Genomic DNA, 26,896 nt, shown 5'->3' on the forward strand with positions numbered 1-26,896 from the left:
CTTTTAGCAACCTTAAGAAGCAATGATCATATTGTACTGGCAACAGCGAATAGCAGCAACAATAATGCCTGGTGGGAGAACGACACACTCCAGGTTTAAAATTCCACTCAATCTTGATGCATCTTCTACATGCTCTATTAGTAAACAATCTAATTTAGCAGAGTTGACACGAAGATCATCAACGATTATTTGTGATGAGGCACCAATGATGCATAGATTTGCATTTGAAGCTCTTGATCGGACTTTTAAAGACATAATAGGTGTTGATTTGCCATTTGTGGGCAAAGTGATTATTTTTGGGGGAGATTTCCGACAAGTTCTGCCCCTTGTCCATAAGGGTACAAGGTCTCAGATGGTCCAAGCCAGTCTGGTTAACTCTTCATTTTGGAAAGATGTGAGGATTCTTCGTTTGCAGCAAAATATGAGATCCATCAATGATCCAGAGTTCTCAGAGTTTTTACTTAATGTTGGTAATGGAGAACAACCATCTGTGGTTGAAGACATGATACGATTACTGTCGTGTATGGCCATACCATGGGAGGGTGAAGAGTCAATCAACCGATTAGTTAATGAAGTTTTTCCTAATTTGGAATCTCATGTAAATGATGCAGCGTACATGGTCGAAAGGGCAATAATCACTCCAAAGAATGATGATGTTGACGTGCTTAATGAGATTATTATAAAGCAATTTACAGGGCCTGAACGGATCCTATAGTCTTTCGACTCAGTTGAGGATGACACCATAAATATGTACCAACAAGAATTCTTAAATTCAATTTCACCTTCTGGTATGCCCCCACATCAGTTAACTATAAAAAAAGGTGCTCCCATTATGCTTTTGAGAAATATTGACCCTACGATGGGATTTTGCAATGGTACACGATTGACTTGCCGTGGATCATATAACAACCTTATTGACGCAGAGATTTTAACTGGTCAATTTGCTGGAACTAGAGTATTCTTACCAAGAATATCTCTAAAGAGTGCCGAAAGTTCTGGACTCCCTTTTGAGATGACAAGAAAACAATTCCCTGTAAAGTTGAGTTTTGCACTTACTATAAATAAATCACAAGGGCAAACGATACCGAATGTTGGCATCTACCTTCCAGATCATGTATTCAGTCATGGGCAGTTATATGTTGCTTTATTAAGAGGAATTTCAGAGGCTACCACCAAAGTGTTAGTCAAGAAAGGCTCATTTGAAGGCGAGGAAGGGGTGTTCACAACAAATGTTGTTTATAAAGAGATTTTGCTTCTTTCAAGTTAACATCATCCAATAATTGGAGCAAATGTGTTGCAGTAAAGGAATTATCTAACTTCATGGTATGTACTTCACTTAGTAGATCCATTTCACTTTGTAGTAAAAAACCAAACACACTATCTTATGTTTTGTTTTTTTTTTTTCTTTTTTTTTTTTAATAATTTTCTGTTCTTCGTACTCTCAATTTGTAGTTTGGGCAACGACTGATAACGTACAAATGGGTGGTTGAGATGGAGTTGATTGGAGCATGTGGACTTTACTTTATCGAACAAATATGTATATAGGCACTTTGTGGAAGTTTCTTTTTAAAAAGTACGTTTCGATTGTAAAGATTTGTATATATCGGTTCATGTTTTATGTTTGCTACTAATGGATTGCTAAAGACATATAAAATATTTTATAATATCTGTACACGAAAAATAGGAGTTAGGTAATATGCAACACAAAAATTATATTGCACTCATGAGTAACATTTCAAACATGCGTAGCAAGAGAGGAATGACAATATGCACGCGCGAGCGCGGCCCTTCCACACGCGCGATGCGCGTGTAGGAAAGCTAGTATATATATATATAGAAGGGTTCGAAAGAAGATGTTCGTGAAATAATAAAACTGCGGATGAACGGTTCTCAGTTGTTGATTGGTTTAAATGAAAAGCAATGGCCCAGATGAGGAAGCTTCCAATAACAATGGCGTCAAATAGTCTTGCATTTCAAACCTGACTTTCACTCCCAATGACAAAACCAAAGTTTTCTCTGGTTCTCCAGCCAAAATCCATGTCTTCCAATCGACATTGCTTGGATATTGACATTGGTGAATTTCTATCTTTTCTTTCATCGGCATTGCTTACTGACAAAAGTTGGGTGTATGTGTGTTTTTTAGTTTCAATTAAATGGAATCAGAGGATGATCAGGTTTATATTCCTCAATAGGTGAACAAGTTCCACCAGTATGGATGAGGATGGTTGTTAATCAACAGGTGAACTCTAAGGTAAGCTTTGACTTTTCTGAGTTTGAAGATTTGAGATTTTTCGAATTTTGCATCTGATTTGGGATTTTTCTGATTTTGCATTAGTCAACTACCGCAACTGCTTTAATGATTCAGCTTCTGTATGGATTATAGGTTGATCAATGTTTTGGAAGACATAGAATTCATTTCAAGATTATATGGCAGAGTCTTGTTGATAGTCAATTTCAAGGTTCTGGAACTTATATATCTACATATTAGCATACTACTATGAAAAAAGTAGCATAATTTAGCTCAAGTTGGTCAAAAACGGGAGTGTTACCTCTGAGTAGCTTTGGAAGCCATATTCTCAAAAGTTTCTTCTTGCATCTGTTAATTACTGTGAATTGATCTGTTGACTCATAGTCTTGTGGCTTGTTGTGTAGTTCAGTTTTCCATTGATGAAAAGAAGTTTGTATCTTTTTGTAGTAAAATATCATGAGGTCAAAAGATATCCAATATTTTTTTGCAGATACTGATACTTTGTAGATATTGAATGGGGGCTATTTTGAGTTTGGCTGGTCCCAAATCTAGGACAAACGATTATCATGATGTTGCTCAGAATGATACCTATAAGAGGCAAAGAATGTCATCATGTACTTATGAGGAGAACCAAAGACTAATTCCCAATCTTTCCTAGTATATATGATTGTTTATCGGAGATTTTCTCACATTGGAATTTCTTGTCAGACAAATGCAATTTCCAGGTTCCTATGGAGGTTATTGTATGTAATGGTTTCAATTGTGAATGGTTAGTTGGATACTCGGAAGATTCTTGTGAATGGTTAAAAAATAGGCTCATTGAAATTTTGTACATGACCAATCTTGTTTTGTTTAAGAATGCCAAGCTTGAGTATGAACTGATATTCAAATATTATTGATTGCCATTGATTATATTACTCGTTGTTGAGAACTATATAACCAGCTCTCTCTTAACTTCTAATGATACTCTTAGAGTTTTGGCACCTGAAAGTGAGTTGATGTACATGAAGATGGAATAAAAGCTGGGATATGACAATAACTTGAATATATGACTAAAAAATGGAAAACAAATTATAGTACATGATGTTTACATTTTGTTTCCAATAAATGTTTGCTGCCAGTGGTGCCTGCTAATAGCAGAAATAGCAAATTGCAGGAAAACAACAACCACAAGTCCACAACCAAGAAAACAAAATACACCCAAAGTAAACAACATTCATGTAGAGATATCATTCATTCTATAATACAATAAAATACAAAACAAAATGAACCTTTCTCTAGAATAGCACAAGCAAAGCTCTGTGTTCTGAGAAAATGCACAAAACAACCACAACAACCACAGATCTGTGTTCTCAGAAAATGCACATTACATTGACAAAGTCTATACAGTAGAGCTCACCTTACTACTAAAAGCATTACACAAATAAACTTAGATTCCCAATCCACAGCCAATCCATTATGCGAAGACCAATCCACCACATCTAGATAGAAATTGTCTTGCATCCAAAGCCTGAAGAATCAAACACACCATAACTTGTCTTGTTCCAGATCTTTGGGTTTTTTTGGATTGCCCTTGATGACTTGTTTCTTAGAGATAGGAACATAGCCTTCAGGAGGGTACTTCGACCAGTCAAACATTTTGGTGTACTTCTTTACAGCATCATCATTCTCTGACTTGTCTGAATAATCTCCAGCATTATCTCTTATCTAAATAGGAGAAAGAACCATCATACAGGTTGTCCAAGTTTCAAATTCACATAATTAACATGGGAGATAGGAAGAACAGAAACATTGACATGACATTAACACTCACCAAATATAGATAAGCAAAAGGAATAAGCAATCGACTTGCAATTTCCCACATAACAAAAAGCTGCTAGATATCAAATGAATTTATGAATTCATTCAATAGTTTTAAACTTTAGCTAGCGATCTTGATTCATACACATAGCAGCAACAAAAACTAAGGAGAACAGATACATCAACAGATTCGCTAACTAGTTATAGAAAGGAAAAATCTCAATTATGGCATCTCGCATAAAAAGATTTAAAAAAAAACCATAAATTTTGTAATTGGAAATCAAAAGTATCAGAAAAGAGAGAACCCATACTCGAGAAAAACTCTAGATGACTGTATGTGCTTCCAAGCCTCCAATTTTTGGGGCGAACTCCAAGGGAGGTGAGTTTTTGTGCAAGAAAAAGAAAAAGAACTGCAATTTTTGTGCAATTTTTGTGAGAGAAAGAAAAAGAACGAAGCTTGGATTATGACAATCGTGCAACCTGAGGCGAGTTTCAAACATCAATGGTGGGAAGACATGGATTTTGGGTGGAGAACTGGAGACGGTGACTCTAGTTTTGTCGTTGAGGGTGAGGGTGAGACTGAGGAGTGGTGAGTTAATAGTAGTAAATGAACAAGATTGTCTTGGAATCCGAGCAGATCTTGAGATGAAATCTCATTAATTGAAACCTCCTACTCTCCTAGTTGAATCGTGTTGTTGGACCCTTTAGTTATGCAGAGAACCCATTTATCAGGGGATCAATCAGAAAATAAAATAGTGATTGCTGACATCCTAACAACTAAGATTTTAAACTAGTTGTAAATAAATAAATTATAAATGAACAGAAGCAGCAGCGTACTAGGGCTGAAATGATAAATATGTGCAACCGTCACAACTGCTTGATACCAGATTGTTTGCGTTGTTTTTAGTTAAGAAGTACACACATATTTGAGTTACGGAAGCATAAGTAAAAGTGAAATGCACCTGTAGTAGAACTTTTCCAAGGAACTCTACTAAGTGCTCAGCTTCCCAAGATTTTCCCACCTCAGATGCTGCATTGTGGTCCCACTAACGAGAAAGTTATCTTCATCATCAGTCATTGCTGAATTAGTAGGTGAAGCCATGCTTTCCACCTCTGTCATATTCTTTCCAATAACTCACCATCAATTTTCTTATTATTAGTAAGATCCAACACCTTCCGTGCAGCTTCTACAGCCTATAAGAAATAATCGACAATAAAAAAGCTTAGAAATGATGAAAGAATAGCATGGAGTCATGGACTGCCTAGGATGATCTTGAGCAGTGAACAGCATCTAGACAACATGGACCTTATACATTAAGATTTGCTTGATTACTTTCTAACTACCAATTTTTCATATTTCTTTTATCTTTTTTAATTTTTTTTTTCTTTGCAGTTCATACAGTGTCCTATGCGATCATCCAGAAAAGCTAAGACTTGCACACACCACCAAGCATACATCTCATGTGAAATTATATATGCCACTTCTTTGGAGGAAAGCACTTGCCTGAGCAACATTGCCAACATCTAAAATGGAGTAGTGACGCCGGGTGTTTTTGTTTTTTGTTTTTTTTTGGTTGGGGGGGGGGGGGGGGTGGGGGGGGGGAATGCACGTATGGGGAGAGAGAGTGATTGACAGTTTTATTAATGGAGAAGGAACGAACTTGAACTTCAGTGCTTCTCTAAATGCAATGCAATGAAAGCTTCTTTACTCTTCTCTTTTATCATATGCCTGCATAATTGGTACAGCAAGAGTCAAAAAAATTGTTGAAATGAGCTGCTAGCATATAAACAATTAACAGTGTATCATCATGTATAATCAGATAATAAACAAAATCAAATGACATGGAACCCATTCTTCTTAATCACTTATAATGCATGGACTACACAGAACAACCTAACTCCAGTTCCATTATTACTTTTTATATAATTAAATATAGAATTAATTACTCACTTAACGCATGGACTACACAGAATAACCTAACTCCAGTTCGATTGTTACTTTTTATATAATTGAACATGCTAATTACAAAGTGGTGATTAACTCCTAAACAAAGAAGAGATCTTTCTGGGTTCAAATCCCTAATCTGAAATTTTAACAAGGAAATTTGTGAGTCTAGTAGACAGTGGACGACATAGTGTAGACCCAAATTTATCAAATATATTCTGAAAAAAGAATAAATAAATAAAATAAAGTGAGATACTCGCCCTGCTAAAAGAATACAACAAAAACTTTCAATCAATACTTTCTATATCTAGACATAGCTGATCGCCTCATTAATTATCAAACATCTAATTTCAGATAAAGAATGTATGTTAAAGCATATAAAAATTAAAATATTAACAATAAGCAGACCGAATAAAAAAAATAATGCTTAGAATGGACGTGCAAGACAGCTAATTTTATTAGGTACTCAGCTATCTCACCAAACACAGTGTCTCAAACTACCCCTCTCTTCCTCTCCGTGCAAGTCGCGTCCACCATATCACTTCCGCTTCACCTTTTCTCTCACCCGTCTCTCTGTTTTCAGTTTTGTTTTAGACTTTTATACAATGCTCTGTATTTTATTCAATGTTTTCTTCGATTCATTAGTTGAAGTTTGCTTTCTTGACTTTCATTAGAAGTTAAAAACACAAACTATGTACCAATGCTGGATAGTGAATACAGTTCTACAAAGAAAAAAAAAAACAGAGGTTTCAAACAATAGCACCTTAAAAAGGTGAATCAATACTTTCCACATACCTTTGACCAAACCAAACCAAATCCTTCAACTCTTCAGGAGAAAGTACAGACAATCTTTTACAGAGATCATTTCGGTTGTAAATTGAACCAATGTTAGCCAATGCAAGAACAAAGGGAAAGAAACTTCAGGACATAAGCACAATATACTATAAAAGAAAACATGGAACTATGTCCCCTACGAAGTTAGAAACTCTTTTAAATTGAGTCTCTTTCTATGACTGCTTATATACACCTTAGGACTCTTTGTAAAAGCAAGGAGCTGGAAAGATAGCACGCGATCATAAACTAGGCCTCCTGCTGAACCCTACAATATTTAGGAGACAGGAGAGTCTAGCAAATAGCCAGGTAGGTTCTTGAGGGGTTGGAACCCCAAACTACATGGGAGAAAGCCTTGAATTGACCATTCTTACTAGCCCACATTGGTTGGGCATGGGAAGAGAATAGCACAAAATAATCCTACGAAGTATTATTAGTTAGAGGTTTCAAAGCTAGGAAGAACAATTTTAGGACAAATCTGACAGGTTTATCCTTCAAAATTGGTAATGTCAAGAATACATTTATCTGGGTTTTGAGTTGTTCCCGTCTAGACAGGGTCACATGTTCAGAAGTTATAACACAACCAAGGATGTAAACTCTTCATAATTGTTTGGGCCTTATCAGCACCTCTGGCATACCAATTTTCCATGAGAAAATTACCCATAAGAGTAGAGGCATAAAAGACGGCCATACGTAAACCACAGGAGCAATATCATACAAGTTCGCTACACAAGGTTGACATAACGAGGGAGAAGGAATAAAATGTTCCAACTGTATGTGAATACCAGTACCATATTCAACAGTAATTGACTATTGTGTTAATAGTTCATTGTTCCAAATGTTAAAACCCTTGACATAAAATAAAAAAATCCGTAGCACATATATCATTCATTAAGGAATATGTTAAAGCAGAGAAATGGACACAAACCGATTTAAGCCGAAGAACCGTCCCAAGGAATCCCTTAAACGCATCTTTCCGGTCATGAAAGCATACCCAAGCTGCCACATTCTCTTGAAACTGCAAGTAGGAAATAAAGTACACAAATTCAATCACAGTAGACATTTTCATTTAAATCCCAAAATTAAAAATTTAAAGAATTAAGAAAAACAATTAATGCATAAAAACTACTTGGACTAGTTTTCTGACCCTAATGTGACCCAAAGTAAATACTGCAATTCCAAAAGGCAATACCATTGACCATAAGAATCATGGACGTAACGTGCGCCGTTTCGGGATCGAAATTGGGAAACAGATAGCTCTCCAAGTACTGGCTGACCTCCAAAATCATCACTCTATGCAATGGCACCGTCTTCCTCTGCCCCTCCTTCACACACAACTCCGTCTCGTAAATTTTCTTCACCAGCTCCGCGTCGAACGCCTTCTTCACCTGCGCTGCGTCCCCGCCGGCTTTGGACCAATTCGCAGCGGCAATCATAGTGAGCTGGTCCCTCTGAATCTCCGACAGCGTTATCGAACTCGGCAGCGCCGCTGAAGAGTGTTTGTCCGGGTCTTTAGGGTTTGTTATTCAGTTAAATAAAGATCTAGTCCTTAGGGTTAGATTATGCTTTGATTTAGTTGTTGTTTTCTGTTAATGCACGTGGCTGCATGTAGCCAATACGTGAGCTTGATTTTAGTTTAGGTTGTTAGAGTTTGAGGCTATATATAGCCAGAGTTATATTTGAATAAGTATTGATTGCATTCAATCCAGTTTAGTGAGTTTCAGTGTGTTGCAAACTCTCGTTCCTAACAAACTGGTATCAGAGCCCCTACTGGGCCTGAGAATAGAGTAAAGCCGCAGCTTAGAGAGTGAAACACAAAAGAGAGAGATGAGTGAGGATAAGAGTTTGACAAAGATTCCCAACTTTGATGGCGTCCACTATGACCATTGGGGAGAGCTGATGGAAAATTTCCTCAGATTGAAGGGATTATGGAGCCTCATAGAGAATGGTTTCGAGGAACCAAAAGATGGAGCAGGGTTGACAGATGCGCAGCTATCGTTGTTGGATGATGCAAGGACCAAGGATCACAAGGTGAAGCACTACCTGTACCAGGCCATTGACAGAGTCACTTTCGAGCAAATTCTGGACAGACACAACTCGAAGGTTGTCTGGGACTCACTGAAGAGGAGATTTGGTGGGAATGCTCGAGTTAAGAGGTCTCTTCTTCAGGCTTTGAGAAGAGACTTTGAGGTGTTGGAGATGAAGAAAAGCGAGACAATCACTGAATATTTCGCTAGGGTTATGGCTGTGGCAAACAAAATGAGGAGCAATGGTGAAACCATGCCAGATTCCAAAGTAGTAGAAAAGATCTTGAGGACGTTGACTGAGAGATTCACCTATGTAGTGGTGTCTATCGAGGAGTCAAATGACACAGACACCCTCTCAATTGATGAGCTGCAGAGTTCACTTGTGGTTCATGAGCAGAAGTTCCACAGGCTGAATCGAGAAGAAGAAGATCAGGCCTTGAAGATTGAAGATCGAGCTGGTGCTAGAGGTCGGGGAAGAGCAACTCCCAGAGGAAGAAGTCGAGGGAGAGGACGACAATCCTTCAATAGAGCAACAGTAGAATGCTTTAAGTGTCACAATCTTGGACACTTTCAGTATGAATGTCCGAAGTGGAACAAAGAGGCCAATTATGCACAACTTGATGAAGAAGATGAGCTGCTCCTAATGTCGTATGTGGAGATGCATGAGGCAAAGAGAAGCGATGCATGGTTCCTAGATTCTGGGTGCTCGAATCACATGTGTGGTGAACAAGGTATGTTTTTGAGTTTGGATGTTAGCTTTACGCATTCAGTCAAGCTTGGAAATAACACTAAGATGAGTGTGGCTGGAAAGGGAAGTATCAGATTAGTGTTCAATGGTGTTAGCTTTGTTGTTGGAGATGTGTATTATGTTCCAGATCTTAGGAACAATCTTTTGAGCATTGGGCAGTTACAAGAAAAGGGTTTGGCATTCCTGATCCGAGATGGAGCATGCAGCATTTACCATCCACAAAGAGGGCTGATTGTGTACACCCTGATGAGTGCTAATCGTATGTTCATCATCCTGAATGAAGCTTCAGCCTCTATGACATCCCTTCCTCAACAAGAAGAATGTTTGCATACAAGCTCCTCGGATTTGACATATCTTTGGCACCAGAGGTATGGACACTTGAGTCATAAGGGGCTGAGGACATTACAATTCAAGAAAATGGTGCATGATCTACCTCAGTTTAGAGCCTCACAGGTTGTTTGTACCGATTGCTTTAATGGCAAGCAACACAGGAATGCCATTCCAAAAAGAAGTTTGTGGAGAGCAAGTCAAGTACTAGAGCTAATTCATGCAGACATTTGCGGACCAATTTCCCCTACATCCAACAGTGGCAAAAGGTACACTTTATGTTTTATAGATGATTTTAGTCGAAAATCATGGGTGTATCTTTTGCTTGAGAAGTCCGAAGCACTGAATTGTTTTAAGAAATTAAAGAAGTTGGTGGAAAAAGAAGCAGAAGTATCTATCAAGTGCCTAAGGACTGACAAGGGAGGAGAATTCACATCACATGAATTCAACGATTTCTGCAAAGAGCATGGAATCAAGAGGCAGCTCACTACTGCGTATACGCCACAACAACATGGCGTCGCCGAGAGAAAGAATAGAACAGTAATGAACATGGTACGCTCCATGTTATCTGCCAAGAAGATGCCGAAGTTTTTCTGGCCTGAAGCAGTGGTTTGGACATTCTATGTTTTGAACCGGTGCCCTACTTTAGCCGTGAAAGATGTCACACCACAAGAGGCATGGAGTGGTGTTAAACCATCTGTTGCTCACTTTCGAGTATGGGGCTGCCTTGCACATGTTCACATCCCAGAAGCAAAACGAGGTAAATTAGATAATAAAAGTTTCTCTTGTATCTTATTGGGAGTCAGTGAAGAGTCTAAAGGTTATAGGCTATTTGATCCAATAACAAAAAAGGTGGTTGTGAGTAAGGATGTTGTGTTTGAGGAAGATAAGCAATGGGATTGGGGTGAAAACTATGAGAATCAAATCAGGTCGGAGTTGGTTTGGGTTGATGATGGTGAGATCAGTGATGAAGAAAATGAGGGAGAGAATAGAGGTGATGTTGGTGATGTTGAGATGAATGGTGCAAGACAGGATAGAGAAGACTCTAGTGAAGCGAGTGGGAGCACCAGTGAGGTCAGTGGCAATGAGGGTAGAGAAGTAGGTCAATCTGAGGGTAGTATAGTTGAAGGGAGAGAAAGAAGACCACCATATTGGACAGAAGATTATGTGAGTGGTGAGGACCTGAGTGAAGAAGAGGGGGCAGTATATATGGTGCAAGATGCTGCAGAAGAAGATCCCATTTTATTTGAAGATGCTATAAGAGAAGACAAATGGAGAAAAGCCACGGATAATGAGATCAACTCCATCTTGAAGAACAAAACCTGGGTTCTAACTGAATTGCCAGCAGGAGCTAGAAAAGTTGGTGTCAAATGGATTTACAAAACAAAACGTGATGAGCATGGTGAAGTTGTCAAGCATAAGGCTCGTCTCGTAGCCAAGGGGTATTCACAAAGAGAAGGCATTGATTACTCAGAAGTATTTGCACCAGTGGCAAGGCTAGATACGGTGAGAACCATTATTGCTCTAGCAGCTCAAAGGAAGTGGAGAATTTTTCAGTTAGACGTCAAATCTGCATTTCTTCATGGAGACTTGAATGAGAAGGTCTATGTAGAACAGCCTAGAGGATACGAGAAGAAGGGAAAGGAGCATTTGGTCTATCAATTATACAAAGCTTTGTATGGTTTAAAACAAGCTCCTCGAGCTTGGTTCAGCCGCATTGAAGCATACTTTGTCAGTGAAGGCTTCCAGAGATGCGGAAGTGAGCAAACTTTGTTCACTAAGAGGAGCAACGAAGGCAAGATCATCATTGTAAGTTTATATGTCGATGATTTGATTTTTACTGGAGATGATGCTAATCTATTGCTTGAATTCAAGACTTCCATGATGAGAGAGTTTGATATGACTGATATGGGGAGCATGAGTTATTTTCTTGGGATAGAAGTAATACAAAAACCAGGAGGCAATTTTATGTTTCAAAGAAGATATGCATTGGAGGTGTTGAAAAGGTTTAGAATGATGGAGAGCAACATGGTCACCAGTCCAATTGTGCCGGGGTCCAAGATAGGGAAAGATGAACATGGTGTCACAGTTGATGAAACTTACTACAAACAGCTTGTAGGAAGTTTAATGTATCTAACTTCTACACGGCCTGATTTGATGTTTGTTACAAGTTTACTAAGCAGATTTATGGCAAGACCCACTGAACTTCACTTGCAGGCTGCCAAGAGAGTTCTCAGGTATCTAAAAGGCACAATAGACTACGACATTTACTACAAGAATGGAGGTGATGACAAGCTAATGGCATTCACTGACAGTGATTATGCCGGAGACTTGGGAGACAGTAAGAGTACGAGTGGGTATGCTTTTCTGTTAAGCTCAGGAGCCATCTCATGGAGTTCGAAGAAACAACCAATTGTGACTCTGTCGACAACTGAGGCAGAGTTTGTCGCAGCAGCAATGTGTGCTTGCCAAGCAATCTGGTTGAAGAGGATACTGAAGGAGCTTGGGCATAAAGAGGAAAACTGTACCTACATCACATGTGATAATACGTCCACCATCAAACTTTCTAAAAACCCAGTGTTACATGGACGTAGCAAGCACATACGTGTGAGGTATCATTTTCTTAGAGATCTCACAAAAGAAGGTTTGATTGCCTTAGTTCCTTGTGGAAGTGCTGAACAAGTAGCTGATATATTGACTAAACCCTTAAAGACTGATGCATTCAGTAAACTTCGGAGCATGCTGGGAATGTGTGAAGTTAGTGAAGTAAGCTAAACTGTTTCACTGAGTTTAGCTTAAGGGAGAGATTGAAGAGTGTTTGTCCGGGTCTTTAGGGTTTGTTATTCAGTTAAATAAAGATCTAGTCCTTAGGGTTAGATTATGCTTTGATTTAGTTGTTGTTTTCTGTTAATGCACGTGGTTGCATGTAGCCAATACGTGAGCTTGATTTTAGTTTAGGTTGTTAGAGTTTGAGGCTATATATAGCCAGAGTTATATTTGAATAAGTATTGATTGCATTCAATCCAGTTTAGTGAGTTTCAGTGTGTTGCAAACTCTCGTTCCTAACAGCCGCACCGGGTTTAGCCTCCACTGGCTTGTCTCCGAGCTGTTGGTTCAGCTCCACCGGGTACTCGGCAACATGGTGGCGCTTGAAATCGTATGCGCCTGTTCCGTAAACCTTCGTCATTGCCGACGAGAAAGACGAATTAGGGTTTTGCAATGAGGGTTTTGGAGGGAAGCTACGATGTTGGGGGAGCGACGGGGGTTAGGGTTTATGAAAATTTGGGTCCGAGAGAGAAAGCTCTGTAACTTCTGAGAGTGGATTTATGTAATCATCGGAGGCGGTTCTATTCGGGTTTTGGGTGCTACTCCACTGATTCGTTCTTTGGTTTTCTAAGGGAATTATTATATACCCCCTGGAAAATATAGCAGATTGCCCCTCAACCTTTCCTTCAAGTGTCAATATGACCCTCTCACTTTTAGTTTTTTTAATTACACTGATACATCAAGTAGACTAAATGGTAGAAGGTGAAGAATTCATTTACATTTTTTTTTTTTTAAATAAAGGGCTGGTGCAGCTGCCCTCAAACCTTGATTAATGAAACAGTCGAATACAAGGGGGGACATTGAGCCTAAACCCCTGATTACAATAGGCACCTAGAGAACATTCTGAAATAATATCATGACTCTCTACTAAACAATTATATTCAATTACGCACCAACTATCAAAGAGCGCTCTACAGGCGACTCTATTTGTTTTATAACAAAGAAAAATCACAAGACTTCCAATGGGTATAAATCTCAATATATAAACTTAAAAAAAAAAACCAATTTGGGACTTTTCTTAAACGATATCATATTTCCAGAAACTAATAAACATCTGCATTGTTAATAAAATTTAAAAGGAACTTGGATTAATGGGCAGATACACATTCAGAAAAATATAACATACACAACCATCCTTCAATACAGAAGCTAATATCCACAAGATGCTCGTATGAACTTTTTATTGCCACAAGATGCTAAAATCAAACTTCTATATCCACAAGATGCTAGAATGAACTTTAAAATAATTAAAATTAAAAATTAGAAAATAAAAAATAAATAAAAAGCTGAGGATAGGCTTTAGAACAGGGAACAAGACTTTCAATAACATGCTATGACTACAATATTAATTTCAGTATCAATTCAACCAAATTATGCAGGCAAAATGGGAGAGAAAAAAACAGGTAATTAATGTGTTCAAACAAAAAAATAAATAACAAATCAGAAAGGAAACAAAATATGTACCTCCTTGTTGGTAGTTGACTCAAGAGGTCAATAAAAAATTCTATAAACCTCTCACAGTACAAAACACAAGCATCATCAATGTGTTCTATTCCATTGGCAGCAAGAAGTTGATCCTCTCCATTGACACCATGATTTGGCGGTAAGACTTTGGAATCAAGTATCTAGGAGGTAAAAGTAAAAATAAAATTCCATAAGTTCATTAATATCAACTCGCTAATGATTACAGACTGCAAGCATCTCTTGGTGGGGAGAACTTAAAAGCATTTCTAAGAATAAAGAAGTACAATTCACTACCTCCAAGAATTCTGTTGGAAAGTAGAGCAAAATTAGCTTAGTATAGCTGTCAACATTTAACACATTCAATCTGAATCATCACATTGATTCTGTGTTATTAGGCATTAATAGGGCTAGAATAGTTTTCCTTTTTGTATCCTAGAATCAAGCTGTATTCTTGTATATATGTTATACTGATCAATAGAGCAAGACATCTCCAGCAAATCAATCTTTGTTGTTTTTCATGGTATTAGAGCAGGACTCACGATCCTGACTCTTCTCTAGCCTTCCCAACAACAAATTCACAGAAATCACAATCACCATGGCTGGTGATAAAGTCCCATCACCACCACCCAATTCCAGCAAGTCCACTAATTCAACATCTGATATCTCAAATCCATTCTTCACTCACCATTCAGACCATCCAGGATTGGTCTTAGTCTCCAAACCATTGAATGGAGACAACTACACAGGTTGGAAGAGGGCTATGACATTGGCTCTCAATTCTAAAAACAAGCTCGGCTTTGTGAATGGTTCAATCAAAGCTCCATCACCCAAAGCTGATCCAGAAGGATATGCGACTTGGTCAAGATGCAATGACATGGTCCATTCATGGATCGTTAACACAGTCAGTTCTGAAATTGCTGACAATATCATCTACTATCCGACAGCTCATGAGGTATGGGAAGATCGAAGTGAGCGTTTTTCACAAGGCAATGCACCTCGCATATTTGAAATTCAGCGAGACATTGCTTCACTCAGGCAGGAACAACAATCAGTTTCAGCATACTACACGAAATTGAAAAGTTTATGGGATGAATTGGCAACCTATTCAGAAGCATCACAAGGAACACAAGCAGATCAACAAAAGCTTATGCAGTTCTTGATTGGATTAAATGAGACTTACAGTGCAACCCGCGGTCAAATCCTCTTGATGAACCCCCTTCCAAGTGTCAGACAAGCATATGCTGCCGTTGCACAAGAAGAAAAGCAATGTTTCATTGCAGCAGCGGAATCCAGTTCAAGTGCCACTGCCATGGCAGTTCGAAGTGGCGGCTGGCCGAACCAGAATGGCAGCAGAGGCGGTCGTGGTGACCGACCGAATTTTCAAACCGGTAGGGATGCAGAACGTGGCTTCACCGCACGTTTTGGTTCAGGTCGAGGAAGGGGAAGGTTGCACTGTACCTATTGTGGTGATCCAGGACATTGGGTCCAAACTTGCTTTCACTTGATTGGTTTTCCTCCAGGTCATCCCAAAGCAAAGCAAGGATCGGGAAATTTCCCGAAGAAGCACACTGCTGCACCAGTCGCGCCCTCTCCTTCTGCTAACCAGGTTAGTGTGACAGACATCGTAGAAGAGGAGAATAGATCAGCAATTACTTTATCTGAGGCCCAATTCAAGCAGTTTTTAGCTGCTCTCCAACAAGCCCAAAAAGCCCAATCCAAATATTGAATCGAGTTCCAAAGCAAATGCAGTAACGCAGCCAGGTTTGTCTAGAGTCGCTTCCTGCAATTGGATAATTGATAGCGGGGCGACAGATCATATTACTTCGTGCTCTAAATTATTGAATAAAAATAAAAAATATGCATTACCGCCTGTTTTGCTACCTAGTGGAGAAAAAGTGAATATTGAAGCCACAGGTTCTTTGCCTCTGAGTACCGCATATTATCTACATGATGTACTGTTTGTGCCAAAGTTTAAAGTGGATTTAATGTCGGTTAGCCATTTGACAAGAGGTCTGAATTGTTCAGTGACATTCTATCCTTATTGGTGTGTTTTGCAGGATCTGGCTACGAAGAGGACGATTGGTTTGGGTAAAGAATGTGATGGGCTATACTATTTGGTGGCACTAGCGGCGGAACAAACCAAACCTTCCATTACCAGACCTTCCAGATCATCTTGCAACCTTGCCATTTCCTCTACCAATCTTTGGCATAATCGCTTGGGTCATGTTTCTTCTCCATGTTTAAGTCACATAGCAAATCATTTTCTGCATTTTTCCATTCAGCCAATTAATAATTGTCATGTATGTCCCTTGGCTAAACAGAGTCGATTACCATTCAGTTCTAGTTCTATTTCTTCTACAAGACCATTTGAAATAATTCATTGTGATATTTGGGGTCGTTATCGACACCCTTCTCTTTCTGGTGCCTTTTATTTTCTTACTATTGTGGATGATTTCACCCGATTTACTTGGGTTTTCTTAATGAGGCACAAAGATGAAACACAACCACTTTTGAAGCGTTTTTTTGCTCACATTCTCACTCAATTTGACTCTCGCATTAAAACTTTCCGAAGTGACAATGGTAGTGAATTTATTTCACTTCGCTCTTTTTTTCATGATAATGGTGTTGTCTTCCAACATTCTTGTGTTTACACGCCCCAACAAAATGGGGTTGTGGAGCGCAAGCATCGCCATATTATCCAGGTAGCTCGTGCCTTAAAATTTCAGGCTCATCTTCCTCCACAATTTTGGGGGGAGTGTGTTCTCACAGCCGTCCATATAATCAATCGGTTGCCCTCACCCATCCTTTCTTCCAACACTCCTTTTGAGCTTCTTTACTCAAAACCACCTTCTTTTTCCCACCTTCGGGTTTTTGGTTGCTTAGCTTATGCCACTAATGTGCACCCCACTCATAAATTTGACATCCGAGCAATTCCTTCCATTTTCATTAGTTACCCGGTGGGACAAAAAGCCTTTAAACTCTTTAACTTATCGACAAAGAAAATTTTTACAAGTCGAGATGTTATATTTCATGAAGATGTGTTTCCTTATGCCTCCACTCAGCCCACTCTTCCTTCTGCCCCGTTGGCCCATGACCCAGGCCCACTTCCACTTCTCCCTGATTCTGATTCCTTTTTTGATTCTAGTTATGACTCCCAGGTCAACCTGCCTCCGCCTCCTTCTTCTTCTCCACCTGCCCGTCCTTCCATAGATGCCGATCTTGGCACTTCCTTTATACCACCTCCGCCTCCGCCTCCTCCCGTCCTGCCCATAACGTCTCTTCGTCAATATTCCCGCCGACCCAAGCTGCCTGCCCCACCACCCCTCGTCCCTCCTCCATCATCATTCTCCCCTGTTCCTACCCCCCTATCGTCCCCAGTGCCAGGGTGGTCCCCATCCCCTCCATCTTCTCTGTCTCCTCCTCCCTCGCCTCCCGGCCCACCACCGCTCCGTCGCTCCACCAGCTCCACTGCGCCTCCGGCTTGGTTCGCCGATATCGACTTCTCCAAACCTCACTCCAACACTTGCACTTCCCAATCATCCTCCTTCCCGCCAGGTCCTACCAAAGGTACGCTGTATCCATTGGCAAATTATATCTCTTATCATCATTATACTCTTGCCTACTCCTCTTTTATTGCTCAGCTTAGTGCCATCCCTGAACCGACCTCTTATTCTGAGGCGGCCACTGTTCCTGAATGGAGGGATGCCATGCTATCCGAGTTAGAGGCCTTGCAGGCCAATGGTACGTGGACCCTTACCACGTTGCCCCCTGGGAAGATTCCAATTGGTTGTAGATGGGTTTACAAGGTCAAGCATAAGTCTGATGGTTCGATTGAACGATACAAGGCCAGGTTGGTGGCCAAAGGCTTCACGCAGTTGGCCGGTATTGACTATCAGGAGACCTTCTCTCCTACTGCTAAAATTGTTACAGTTCGTTGTCTCCTTGCCTTAGCTGCGTCTCGTGGTTGGTCCCGTTCTCAACTCGATGTCAACAATGCTTTTCTCCATGGCAACCTGGATGAAGAAATTTATATGTCTCCGCCGCCTGGGCTCCGGAGACAGGGGGAGGAGCATTTGGTTTGTCGGTTGCATAAATCCTTGTATGGTCTGAAACAGGCTTCAAGGCAGTGGTTTTCTAGATTTTCAGAAGTTATTCGGTCTGCTGGTTTTGTGCAATCTAGAGCAGACTACTCTCTTTTTACCAGGAGGCAAGGCAAGTCTTTTACAGTCTCATTGATATATGTTGATGACATATTAATTACTGGCAATGATCCTGTGAGTATAGCTGATGTCAAGAAATTTTTGCATAAAACATTCCGTTTGAAAGATCTTGGCAGTTTAAAGTATTTTCTTGGCATTGAGGTTTCAGCATCTAAGAAAGGGATATTTATTTGTCAGCGCAAGTATGCGTTAGAAATTATAAAAGATGCAGGATTATTGGGTGCTGCCCCTGTTGACACACCTATGGAACGTGGATTAAAGTTGTCAGATAAGACTGAGTTACTCAAAGATCCAGAGAAGTATAGGCGTTTGGTTGGAAGATTGATTTATCTCACAGTGTCAAGGCCAGATATTACATATCTTGTTCATATATTAAGCAGGTTTATGCATCAGCCTCGAAAAGCTCATTGGGAGACAACTTTGCGAGTGGTACGCTACCTCAAGTTAGCTCCTGGTCAAGGCTTGTTCTTTTCCTCAAATAGTGATCTTCGGCTACGAGCTTTTTGTGACTCAGATTGGGCAGGATGTCCACTTACAAGAAGGTCTACTACAGGGTATTGTGTGTTCCTAGGGCCTTCTTTAATTTCATGGAGGTCGAAACGTCAGAAAACAGTCTCTCTTTCTTCAGCTGAAGCAGAATATCGTGCTATGACAGGAGCGTGCTGTGAGTTGACTTGGTTACGTTATTTGCTTCAAGACTTGGGGTTTACATAAGGAAACGACATTGCTCTATTGTGACAACAAGGCTGCTTTACATATAGCAGCAAATCCAGTGTTTCATGAACGTACAAGGCATATAGAAATGGATTGTCACTATATTAGGGATAAAATCCAAGATGGTTCAGTGGAGATACGGTTTGTGAGTTCTGGAAATCAACTGGCTGATGTTTTGACTAAAGTTGTTGGCAAAGAGGACTTCGAGCTTATGATTCGCAAGTTGGGTGTGCAGGATATTCACTCTCCACCTTGAGGGGGAGTGTTGGAAAGTAGAGCAAAATTAGCTTAGTATAGCTGTCAACATTTAACACATTCAATCTGAATCATCACATTGATTCTGTGTCAACATTTAACACATTCAATCTGAATCATCACATTGATTCTGTGTTATTAGGCATTAATAAGGCTAGAATAGTTTTCCTTTTTGTATCCTAGAATCAAGCTGTATTCTTGTATATATGTTATACTGATCAATTGAGCAAGACATCTCCAGCAAATCAATCTTTGTTGTTTTTCAAATTCTTCGATGAGGTTTCTCAAAAACTGGAGTTCAAGTGTAGTTGAGGGGTTAAAAGACTCTCCATGTTTTGCAGCTTCCCTCTTTATCATCCTTCTCCATTTCTTGATCAAATCTGAATTTAAACCTAGCTCCATCTGCAACAAATAAAATAAAATATAAAATAAATAAAGAGAAGCAAATCATGCACCAAAAAGTTCAGATCACATAGAACCTGATGACAATCAGAAAGTATTTGAAAATAACCATATATGTTGTAGTACCTGAAAACGACCATACGACAAACTGTGCCAGGATTGGAAACTTGCCAACCTAAGGACAGTCTCACTGACTATCTCATCTTCCAAACTCTGTCAAAAATTAAAAAAAGATTCAGAATATATTACATTCAACTTTGCCACAATACACGAACTTGTTAAAAGAATAAAGTACTTTCAGAATTTGCTCTAATTCATCAATCAGAGTGTACATGATTGACATGATGACATTGAATCCGTATCAATATAATTGAATAACATGTTAGAACCATCTTTTATATTAGACAAAACCATATTTAAAATGTGATATGCCCAGGTCAAGTTTTGTTTTGTTTTGATAAAACAATGGTTAAAAACTTGATAAAAACTTTAAAGAGAGAAAAAAGCAGACAAGAAAAGCACCCTTGCGTGTCGAACCCTCCACAAACAGCGCAGAGGAGACGCGCACTCAAGTATCAATAACTAGAAATTCCATAAATTATTCACTGTAAGAATATTTCATTAAGAAAAATAGTTTTGAAATATCACAATTTTACTAAAACTCCACATAAGTTCAAGGAGATTAAGTAAACTCCCATTTTCTAGGAAAATAAAGTTAGCTATCTGCAAATGAAGTATTCACTCGCTCTAAAAGTTTAGAATAAGAGTCAAAAATTTTGGAATTACAAAAGTTTTTATTCTTTTTAGAAGGAAAAAAAAAAGGGATAGAAATAAGAACCTCTCAGTAAGAAAAGACTGGTTTAAGTAACAAAGTCAACATAGATAGTTCTGGCCAAAATATTAAAAGTACAAATAGACAGTGATATAGCGATACATTATGAACAATAAAATTAGTAACTTTAATTAGGAAGCATGCATCGAACAAGTACTTATATGGATTAATCAGACAATAGTCTTAAAGCAAGCATTAGGATTCTACCATACCTGAAATGCATTTATCATGAATACTAGATAATTTGTCTTCTCTGCTATACTTAATTCTCTTTCCTGCAGACATAATGCAAACATAACAAAATCAACATAAACACATAAAAAACTATCAAATATCAAATTTATCTCCAGCATAAGAGAAGCACAAGTATATAAGAGCTACGGCCTCATTCTCATATTTGAATGCCAAATATCACATCTATCAGTTTCTGACTATTTGAAGATCATTGGACCATTTGACAGGATGCCTCATCATAAATCATGCAAACTTGGCACTATTTTCAGAGTCATTTAATTTTCTTAGAAGTACTACTGTTTACAATGTCTGTGTACATGAGATTGTAAATAATAGCAAGGAATGAAACTAGGAAGTAGGCTTCATTTAACATGTCAATAAGCATGCCATCCATATTCGTAATAAAAACTTATTTTAAAAATCCCACATGCATGTAAACATACATAGTATTTCCTAAATATACCAGGGCATCAAGATATAACTAACTAGCCAGGGATGATTATACAGGCCCATTATAAATCTTGAAAATAGTGTTTGAACTTTGAAGCACCAAATTTCTTTTCATAAGAAACAGACTTCTATTGATAAGAGAGGACCAGAAACATAAGCTGTGGACAGGAAGTTTACGGCAGCAAGAAACAAAAGAAAGACAGATATTGGGGAAAAAAATACAAAGACTTTAGTAACTAAGCAGTTTATTAGTTAATTTTCAAAGCTAGGAAGAACAATTTTAGGAAAAATCCGACAGGTTTATCCTTCAAAATTGGTATTGTCTAGAATATATATCTATCTCGGTTTTGAGTTGTTCCCGGCTAGACAGGTTCACAAGCTCAGAAGTTATAACACAACCAAGGATGTAAACTCTTCATAATTGTTTGGGCCTTATCAGCACCTCTGACACACCAATTTGCATGAGAAAAATACCCATAAGAGTAGAGGCATAAAAGACGGGCATATGTAAACCACAGGAGCAATCATACAGTTTCACTACAAAAGCTTGACATAACGAGGGAGAAGGAATAAAATGTTCCAACTGTATGAAAATACCAGTACCATATTCCACAGTAATTGACTATTGTGTTAATAGTTCATTGTTCCAAATGTTAAAACCCTTAACATAAAATAAAATAAAATAAAAAATCCGTAGCACATATATCATGCATTAAGGAATATGTTAAAGCAGAGAAATGGGCACAAACCGATTTAAGCCGAAGAACCCTCCCAAGGAATCCCTTAAACGCATCTTTCCGGTCATGAAAGCATACCCAAGCTGCCACATTCTCTCGAAACTGCAAGTAGGAAATAAAGTACACAAATTCAATCACAGTAGACATTTTCATTTAAATCCCAAAATTAAAAATTTAAAGCATTAAGAAAAACAATTAATGCATAAAAACTACTTGGACTAGTTTTCTGACCCTAATGTGACCCAAAGTAAATACTGCAATTCCAAAAGGCAATACCTTCTCATTGACCATGAGAATCATGGACATAACGTGCTCGAACGTCGCCGTTTCGGGATCGAAATTGGGAAAGAGATAGTTCTCCAAGTACTGGCTGACCTCCAAAATCATCACTCTCTGCAATGGCACCGTCTTCCTCTGCCCCTCCTTCACACACAACTCCGTCTCGTAAATCTTCTTCACCAGCTCCGGGTCGAACGCCTTCTTCACCTGCGCGGCGTCGCCGCCGGTTTTGGACCAATTCGCAGCGGCAATCATAGTGAGCTGGTCCCTCTGAATCTCCGACAGCGTTATCGAGCTCGGCAGCGCCGCACCGGCTTGTCTCCGAGCTGTTGGTTCAGCTCCACCGGGTACTCGGCAACATGGTGGCGCTTGAAATCGTACGCGCCTGTTCCGTACACCTTCGTCATTGCCGACGAGAACGACGAATTAGGGTTTTGCAATGCGGGTTTTGGAGGGAAGCTACGATTTTGGGGAGCGACGGGGGTTAGGGTTTCTGAGAGAGAAAGCTCTGCAACTTCTGACAGTGATTATGTAATCATCAGAGGCGGTTCCTCAATTCTATTCGGGTTTTGGGTACTACTCTACTTTCGTTCCTTCGTTTTCTAAGGTATTTATTATAGAGAAAAATTCAATTACTGTCCCTAAATTATGCCGTCCCTAAATTATGATGTCAAGGCCAATTTAATATCTGAGTTCTCAAAAGTATCAATGTGATACCCAAAGACGTATTTTGACATCAACGTGATACTTCCGTCAAAATTCTATGACTGCGCCATCTGTTTGCTGACGTGGCAAGCACGTGAGTCTCATGTGATATTTTTATCAAAAGTAAAATCGTCTTTCTCTACTAATTAATTCAAAAAATAATAATAATAAATAATAGGGAAAATGATCATTTATCCAATTTTTGGGTCATTTAACCCCATTTACCCAAACAGTCTAAGAGATTCCCCACTTAATCAACAGTTTTCATTTTTAAACCCCAATTACCCAATCTTTTCCTCACGTGCCTGTTTTATCCAAATTTGCTGACCCTTTTGCCCCTCTATAACTGAAACGCTTTCAAATTGTAACAGAAACGTGATTTAGGGAGCGAAGCTCTCCGAGTTTAGAGAGAGAGAGAGAATCGGCCGGGATTGTAGAGAGAGAAGCTCCCTGGTTTTTGATAGTGGAGCTGTATCATTTTAAAGAGGGAGAGAGAGAGAGAGAGGAGCCGTGCGATTTCAAATTCTGGAGAGAGAAGCTCCCTGGTTCCGGCGTGCGTAGCTCTCCGGCGATTTCAGTGTGGGAAGCTCTCCGGCGATTTGTATTTAGAGCTGGTGGTAGAGGATTTGCGAAGCCTAGAGAGAGAATATCTGCTGCTATTTTCAAATGGAGCGAGGTCGAGATGCTCTGTGTGTTCCTCCACTGCGGTTTGTTTTTTTTTTCTTTAGCTCTATCTAATCTGTTTGAGTTTTAGCTCGATTTAATCTGTTTAACTAACAGATCTTCTTGTGTACGAATTGTTGTGTTATTTTCGAACTGAATTTTCTGAATCAGAGATTCATGTTATGTTTGTTTTGGTTTTGAATTGTTGTTGCAGTTTTGTTATGAATTTCCAGGTGTTTTTGAGTGCATTGTGTTAGTTTTGATTTTCTGTATTAATTTCGTGTTTTTATTGGTGAATTCATGATTGGATGAGGGTTTGAGCTGTTTCCGAGGTGATCTGGTAGCTCTGATTAAATTTTTGGGAGGCAGTAATATTTTTACTGGGGGGCAGTAATGTGTGTTCAATGATATTTTAGTATCTATAATTGTTGCCTGCTGATCTTTTATTTGAATTCATTTCAATTTATTACATTTTCGAAATTGTTTTTGCTGTTTTGACTATATTATTGGGGACCAGTAGTATGTGTATTGGGGGGCAGTAATGTTTTTATGTGATATTAACTCGCTGTAATTGTTGTCTAGGTATCCTTTTCATTATTTTAAAAGTAATTTGGTACTTCTGCTATTTCGTTGTGGTAGTTTTGATTAAATCATTGGGGGGCACATCTCAATTTAATGGGGGGCAGTAACATGTGATGTAGGTTTAATAATAGATTCGTTCGGTTGTGTTTTCTTCGCAGGTCTATGGTTGATCCTCTGGTTGCTAGGTGCCTTTACTCTGGCAAAGGTTATATGATTCCTTTGAATCAATGCATGAGCTACTCTGAGTTGTATGAAGACATTTTCCGTACATTCCAGTTTTTGCCAAGTGATATTATTGAGCTTCAGTATTCAGTTCCAGGTTGTGAAGTTTGTTTTCTTCGTAACGATCGTGATTTCCAGATGCTGTTTTGCTCTGCTAGAATACATAGGTTAGAGTGTGTCGATATTTCAGTTTTAAAGATTGGGGGAGGTTGTAGGAGAACTTGTTCTGTGGATAGTGGGTCGGAAGTGATTGATGAAGATGATTATTTGGGTGATGCATTCAGGACTGAAGTTCACAAGACGTATTTGTCTGATGAGTGGAGTTCTTATATTCATCATGTCGGGGATAAGTTTCATGGTGCCGCTGAGCTCCGTGAGAAGCTCAGGAAGTATGCAATTGCAGTTGGTTTCGAGTTTGTTTTGCTGAGAAATGATTTGGACCGTATTCATGCAGTCTGTGCAAATGTTGGAACCGAAGGATGTGATTGGCATCTTCGTGCTTTTTCATCATCTGCCAATGGTTGCCTTTACATAACAGAGTTGAATAATATTCACACTTGCAAGGGTGTAGTTAGGACTCAAAAGCACAAGCTTTTGGGATCCAAGGTTGTCAAGACTTGCATTGTTGCTGATGTTAGCTATAATCTTTCATTGACGCCAAGGGAAATTATGAGCAAGTTCAAATCAACTTATGGGTTTGATATTTCCTACAAGGTTGCCTTGAAAGCAAAGCATTGGGCTAAGGAAGCGATTTATGGTTCCGATGCAGACACGTTTAGCAAGTTATCTTGGTATAAGGAAGCTGTTTTGCAGAGTAATCCCGGCTCTTCTTTTGTGTTGGAAGTTGAACCATCGACAAATCGTTTTCAGAGGCTTTTCGTAGCTTATGGAGGTTGTGTAGAAGGGTTTCAATTCTGTTTGCCTGTGTTGTATGTTGATGGAACGTTTGGTAAGAGCATTTACAAGGGGCAGATTCTGTCTGCAACTGGAAGGAATGGGAATCAAGGTAACTGTATTGTTTATTGCCCCCTACATTTATTATTGGCCCCCAGTAATATTGGCTTTTGTTATAGTTTCATCTGTGTGCTTAATATTTCTTGTTGTAGTTTCTTTCATTGTGATAGATAACATTTTTACATTGCTGTGCGACGCTGTGATAGGTTCCTGCCGTTCAATATCAACATTATTGGCCCCCAGTAGACTGATTTTCCTGTGATCTGGTTTATGCAGGTTTCTACCCTCTAGCCATATGTTTTTGTGATTCTGAGACAGATGCAAACTGGACATTCTTTTTCAAGCATTTGAAGAGTCTGCTTGAACCTCAAGGAAGAGTTATCACATTTATTAGTGATCGGGGTGTTGGATTGTTGAGTGCTTTCGATAAGGTATTTGCTGGTAATCCTCATCTGTTTTGTTACAAGCACTTGGTGGCGAACCTTGCCGGTAAATATAGGGGTAAAGGTAATTCAAAATTGATTGAAGATGTTAAGCAGAAGTACGTTTTTTAAGGTTGCATATTCCTCTACTGAGAAGGAATACCGTTTCAATTTGCGGTTGCTTAGAGCAGTTGGTGGTGCCGATATTATTGACCCTTTTCTTGCTGAATTGCCTGTGGAAAATTGGTGCCGTGCATTTTATACTAGTTGCCGATATGGAATTATGGCTAATGGGATTGCTGAATCATTTAACTCTTGGATTGCAATTGAGCGTTTGATGCCAGTCTATTGTATGCTGGACCATACAAGAATTAAACAAATGGAGATGGCCGGTAAGAGGAGGGAAGAGGCAGAACGTTGGACCACAGAACTAACTCCCAAAATGGAGGAAAGATTGAAGGAGCAAATGGAGAAATCTCGTCGTTTCAGTGTCCATTATTCTAGCCCTGGAGTTTATGAGGTTCGATCTGACTTTTCATATGTAGTCAACATCTCCGATCATTCATGTTCATGTGTGAAATGGCAGATTAATTGTTTTCCTTGTCCTCACGGCCTTGCTGCATTACAGGCTGCTTCTGTAAATGTATATGATTATATTGATAAGTACTTTCAGGTTGATATGTTCAAGAAGAGCTACAGTTTTCCTATCTGTCCGATAACCAATGTTGATATGTCTTCTTCAGAATCTGCTTCTGAATGTATATTACCTCCCCTTTCGAAGAGGCCCCCCGGGAGGCCTAGGGTGAAGCGGTTCAAGTCGGTTGGAGAGGCTGAAAAGAAGATGATTCGTTGTGGTCGTTGTGGCAAAATGGGCACTCATAACAAGTTGAGCTGCACTGAACCTCTCGTTCAGTAGTAGTATATGTTTCTGTAAAGAGTCGTTAGGTTTTGAATTTGTCTACTGGGGGGCAGTAATTGGTTTATTGGGGGCCAGTAATTGTTTATATTC

General features: G+C 39.2%; 4 protein-coding genes and 1 long non-coding RNA gene across 5 annotated transcripts in view; 2 read left to right on the top strand and 3 right to left on the bottom strand.

The window, feature by feature from the left end:
* Positions 1-205: 205 nt before the first annotated feature.
* LOC133716117 (uncharacterized) lies at positions 206-715 on the top strand. Its single transcript, XM_062142852.1, has one exon. The coding sequence runs from the start codon at positions 206-208 to the stop codon at positions 713-715; it is 510 nt and encodes a 169-aa protein (XP_061998836.1).
* Positions 716-3,580: 2,865 nt separating this feature from the next.
* The window catches only part of LOC133715625 (uncharacterized), a 69,719-nt gene continuing 46,403 nt past the window's right edge, over positions 3,581-26,896 (bottom strand). Inside the window, exons 17-18 of the mRNA XM_062142182.1 lie at positions 5,011-5,242; positions 3,581-3,955 (exon numbers count right to left, since the gene is read on the bottom strand). Coding sequence (XP_061998166.1) covers positions 5,165-5,242 — 78 coding nt within the window. The 3' untranslated portion in view covers positions 3,581-3,955; positions 5,011-5,164. The remainder of the gene's footprint in view (positions 3,956-5,010; positions 5,243-26,896) is intronic.
* LOC133715628 (uncharacterized) lies at positions 5,632-7,844 on the bottom strand. Its single transcript, XR_009849145.1, has 2 exons — positions 7,753-7,844; positions 5,632-5,777 (listed from the first exon to the last, which is right to left on the bottom strand). It is a non-coding gene; the product is annotated as an uncharacterized LOC133715628 (long non-coding RNA).
* On the bottom strand, positions 19,268-22,918 carry LOC133715627 (uncharacterized). The gene is made up of 5 exons (XM_062142184.1): positions 22,337-22,918; positions 22,073-22,162; positions 20,852-20,914; positions 19,934-20,020; positions 19,268-19,807 (listed from the first exon to the last, which is right to left on the bottom strand). The coding sequence occupies exons 1-5, from the start codon at positions 22,592-22,594 to the stop codon at positions 19,544-19,546; spliced, it is 762 nt and encodes a 253-aa protein (XP_061998168.1). The 5' UTR covers positions 22,595-22,918; the 3' UTR covers positions 19,268-19,543.
* Positions 23,586-26,803, top strand: LOC133714402 (uncharacterized). The gene is made up of 4 exons (XM_062140510.1): positions 23,586-23,751; positions 24,448-25,517; positions 25,742-26,006; positions 26,074-26,803. The coding sequence occupies exons 1-4, from the start codon at positions 23,711-23,713 to the stop codon at positions 26,801-26,803; spliced, it is 2,106 nt and encodes a 701-aa protein (XP_061996494.1). The 5' UTR covers positions 23,586-23,710.

The sequence above is a fragment of the Rosa rugosa genome, chromosome 6, assembly GCF_958449725.1.
Source record: "Rosa rugosa chromosome 6, drRosRugo1.1, whole genome shotgun sequence".
Lineage (NCBI taxonomy): Eukaryota > Viridiplantae > Streptophyta > Magnoliopsida > Rosales > Rosaceae > Rosa > Rosa rugosa.

Excerpts from the sequence above, each read along its gene's own strand:
- LOC133716117 (XM_062142852.1), top strand. The coding sequence starts at position 206 with ATGATGCATAGATTTGCATTTGAAGCTCTTGATCGGACTTTTAAAGAC.
- LOC133715627 (XM_062142184.1), bottom strand. The coding sequence starts at position 22,594 with ATGATTGCCGCTGCGAATTGGTCCAAAACCGGCGGCGACGCCGCGCAG. Across the intron at positions 22,163-22,336 it reads TTCTCATGGTCAATGAGAAG|TTTCGAGAGAATGTGGCAGC; the intron begins GTATTGCCTTTT and ends TCCTACTTGCAG. Across the intron at positions 19,808-19,933 it reads TGTCGTATGGTCGTTTTCAG|ATGGAGCTAGGTTTAAATTC; the intron begins GTACTACAACAT and ends TATTTGTTGCAG.
- LOC133714402 (XM_062140510.1), top strand. The coding sequence starts at position 23,711 with ATGGAGCGAGGTCGAGATGCTCTGTGTGTTCCTCCACTGCG. Across the intron at positions 25,518-25,741 it reads TGGAAGGAATGGGAATCAAG|GTTTCTACCCTCTAGCCATA; the intron begins GTAACTGTATTG and ends TGGTTTATGCAG. Across the intron at positions 26,007-26,073 it reads ATTGAAGATGTTAAGCAGAA|AGCAGTTGGTGGTGCCGATA; the intron begins GTACGTTTTTTA and ends GCGGTTGCTTAG.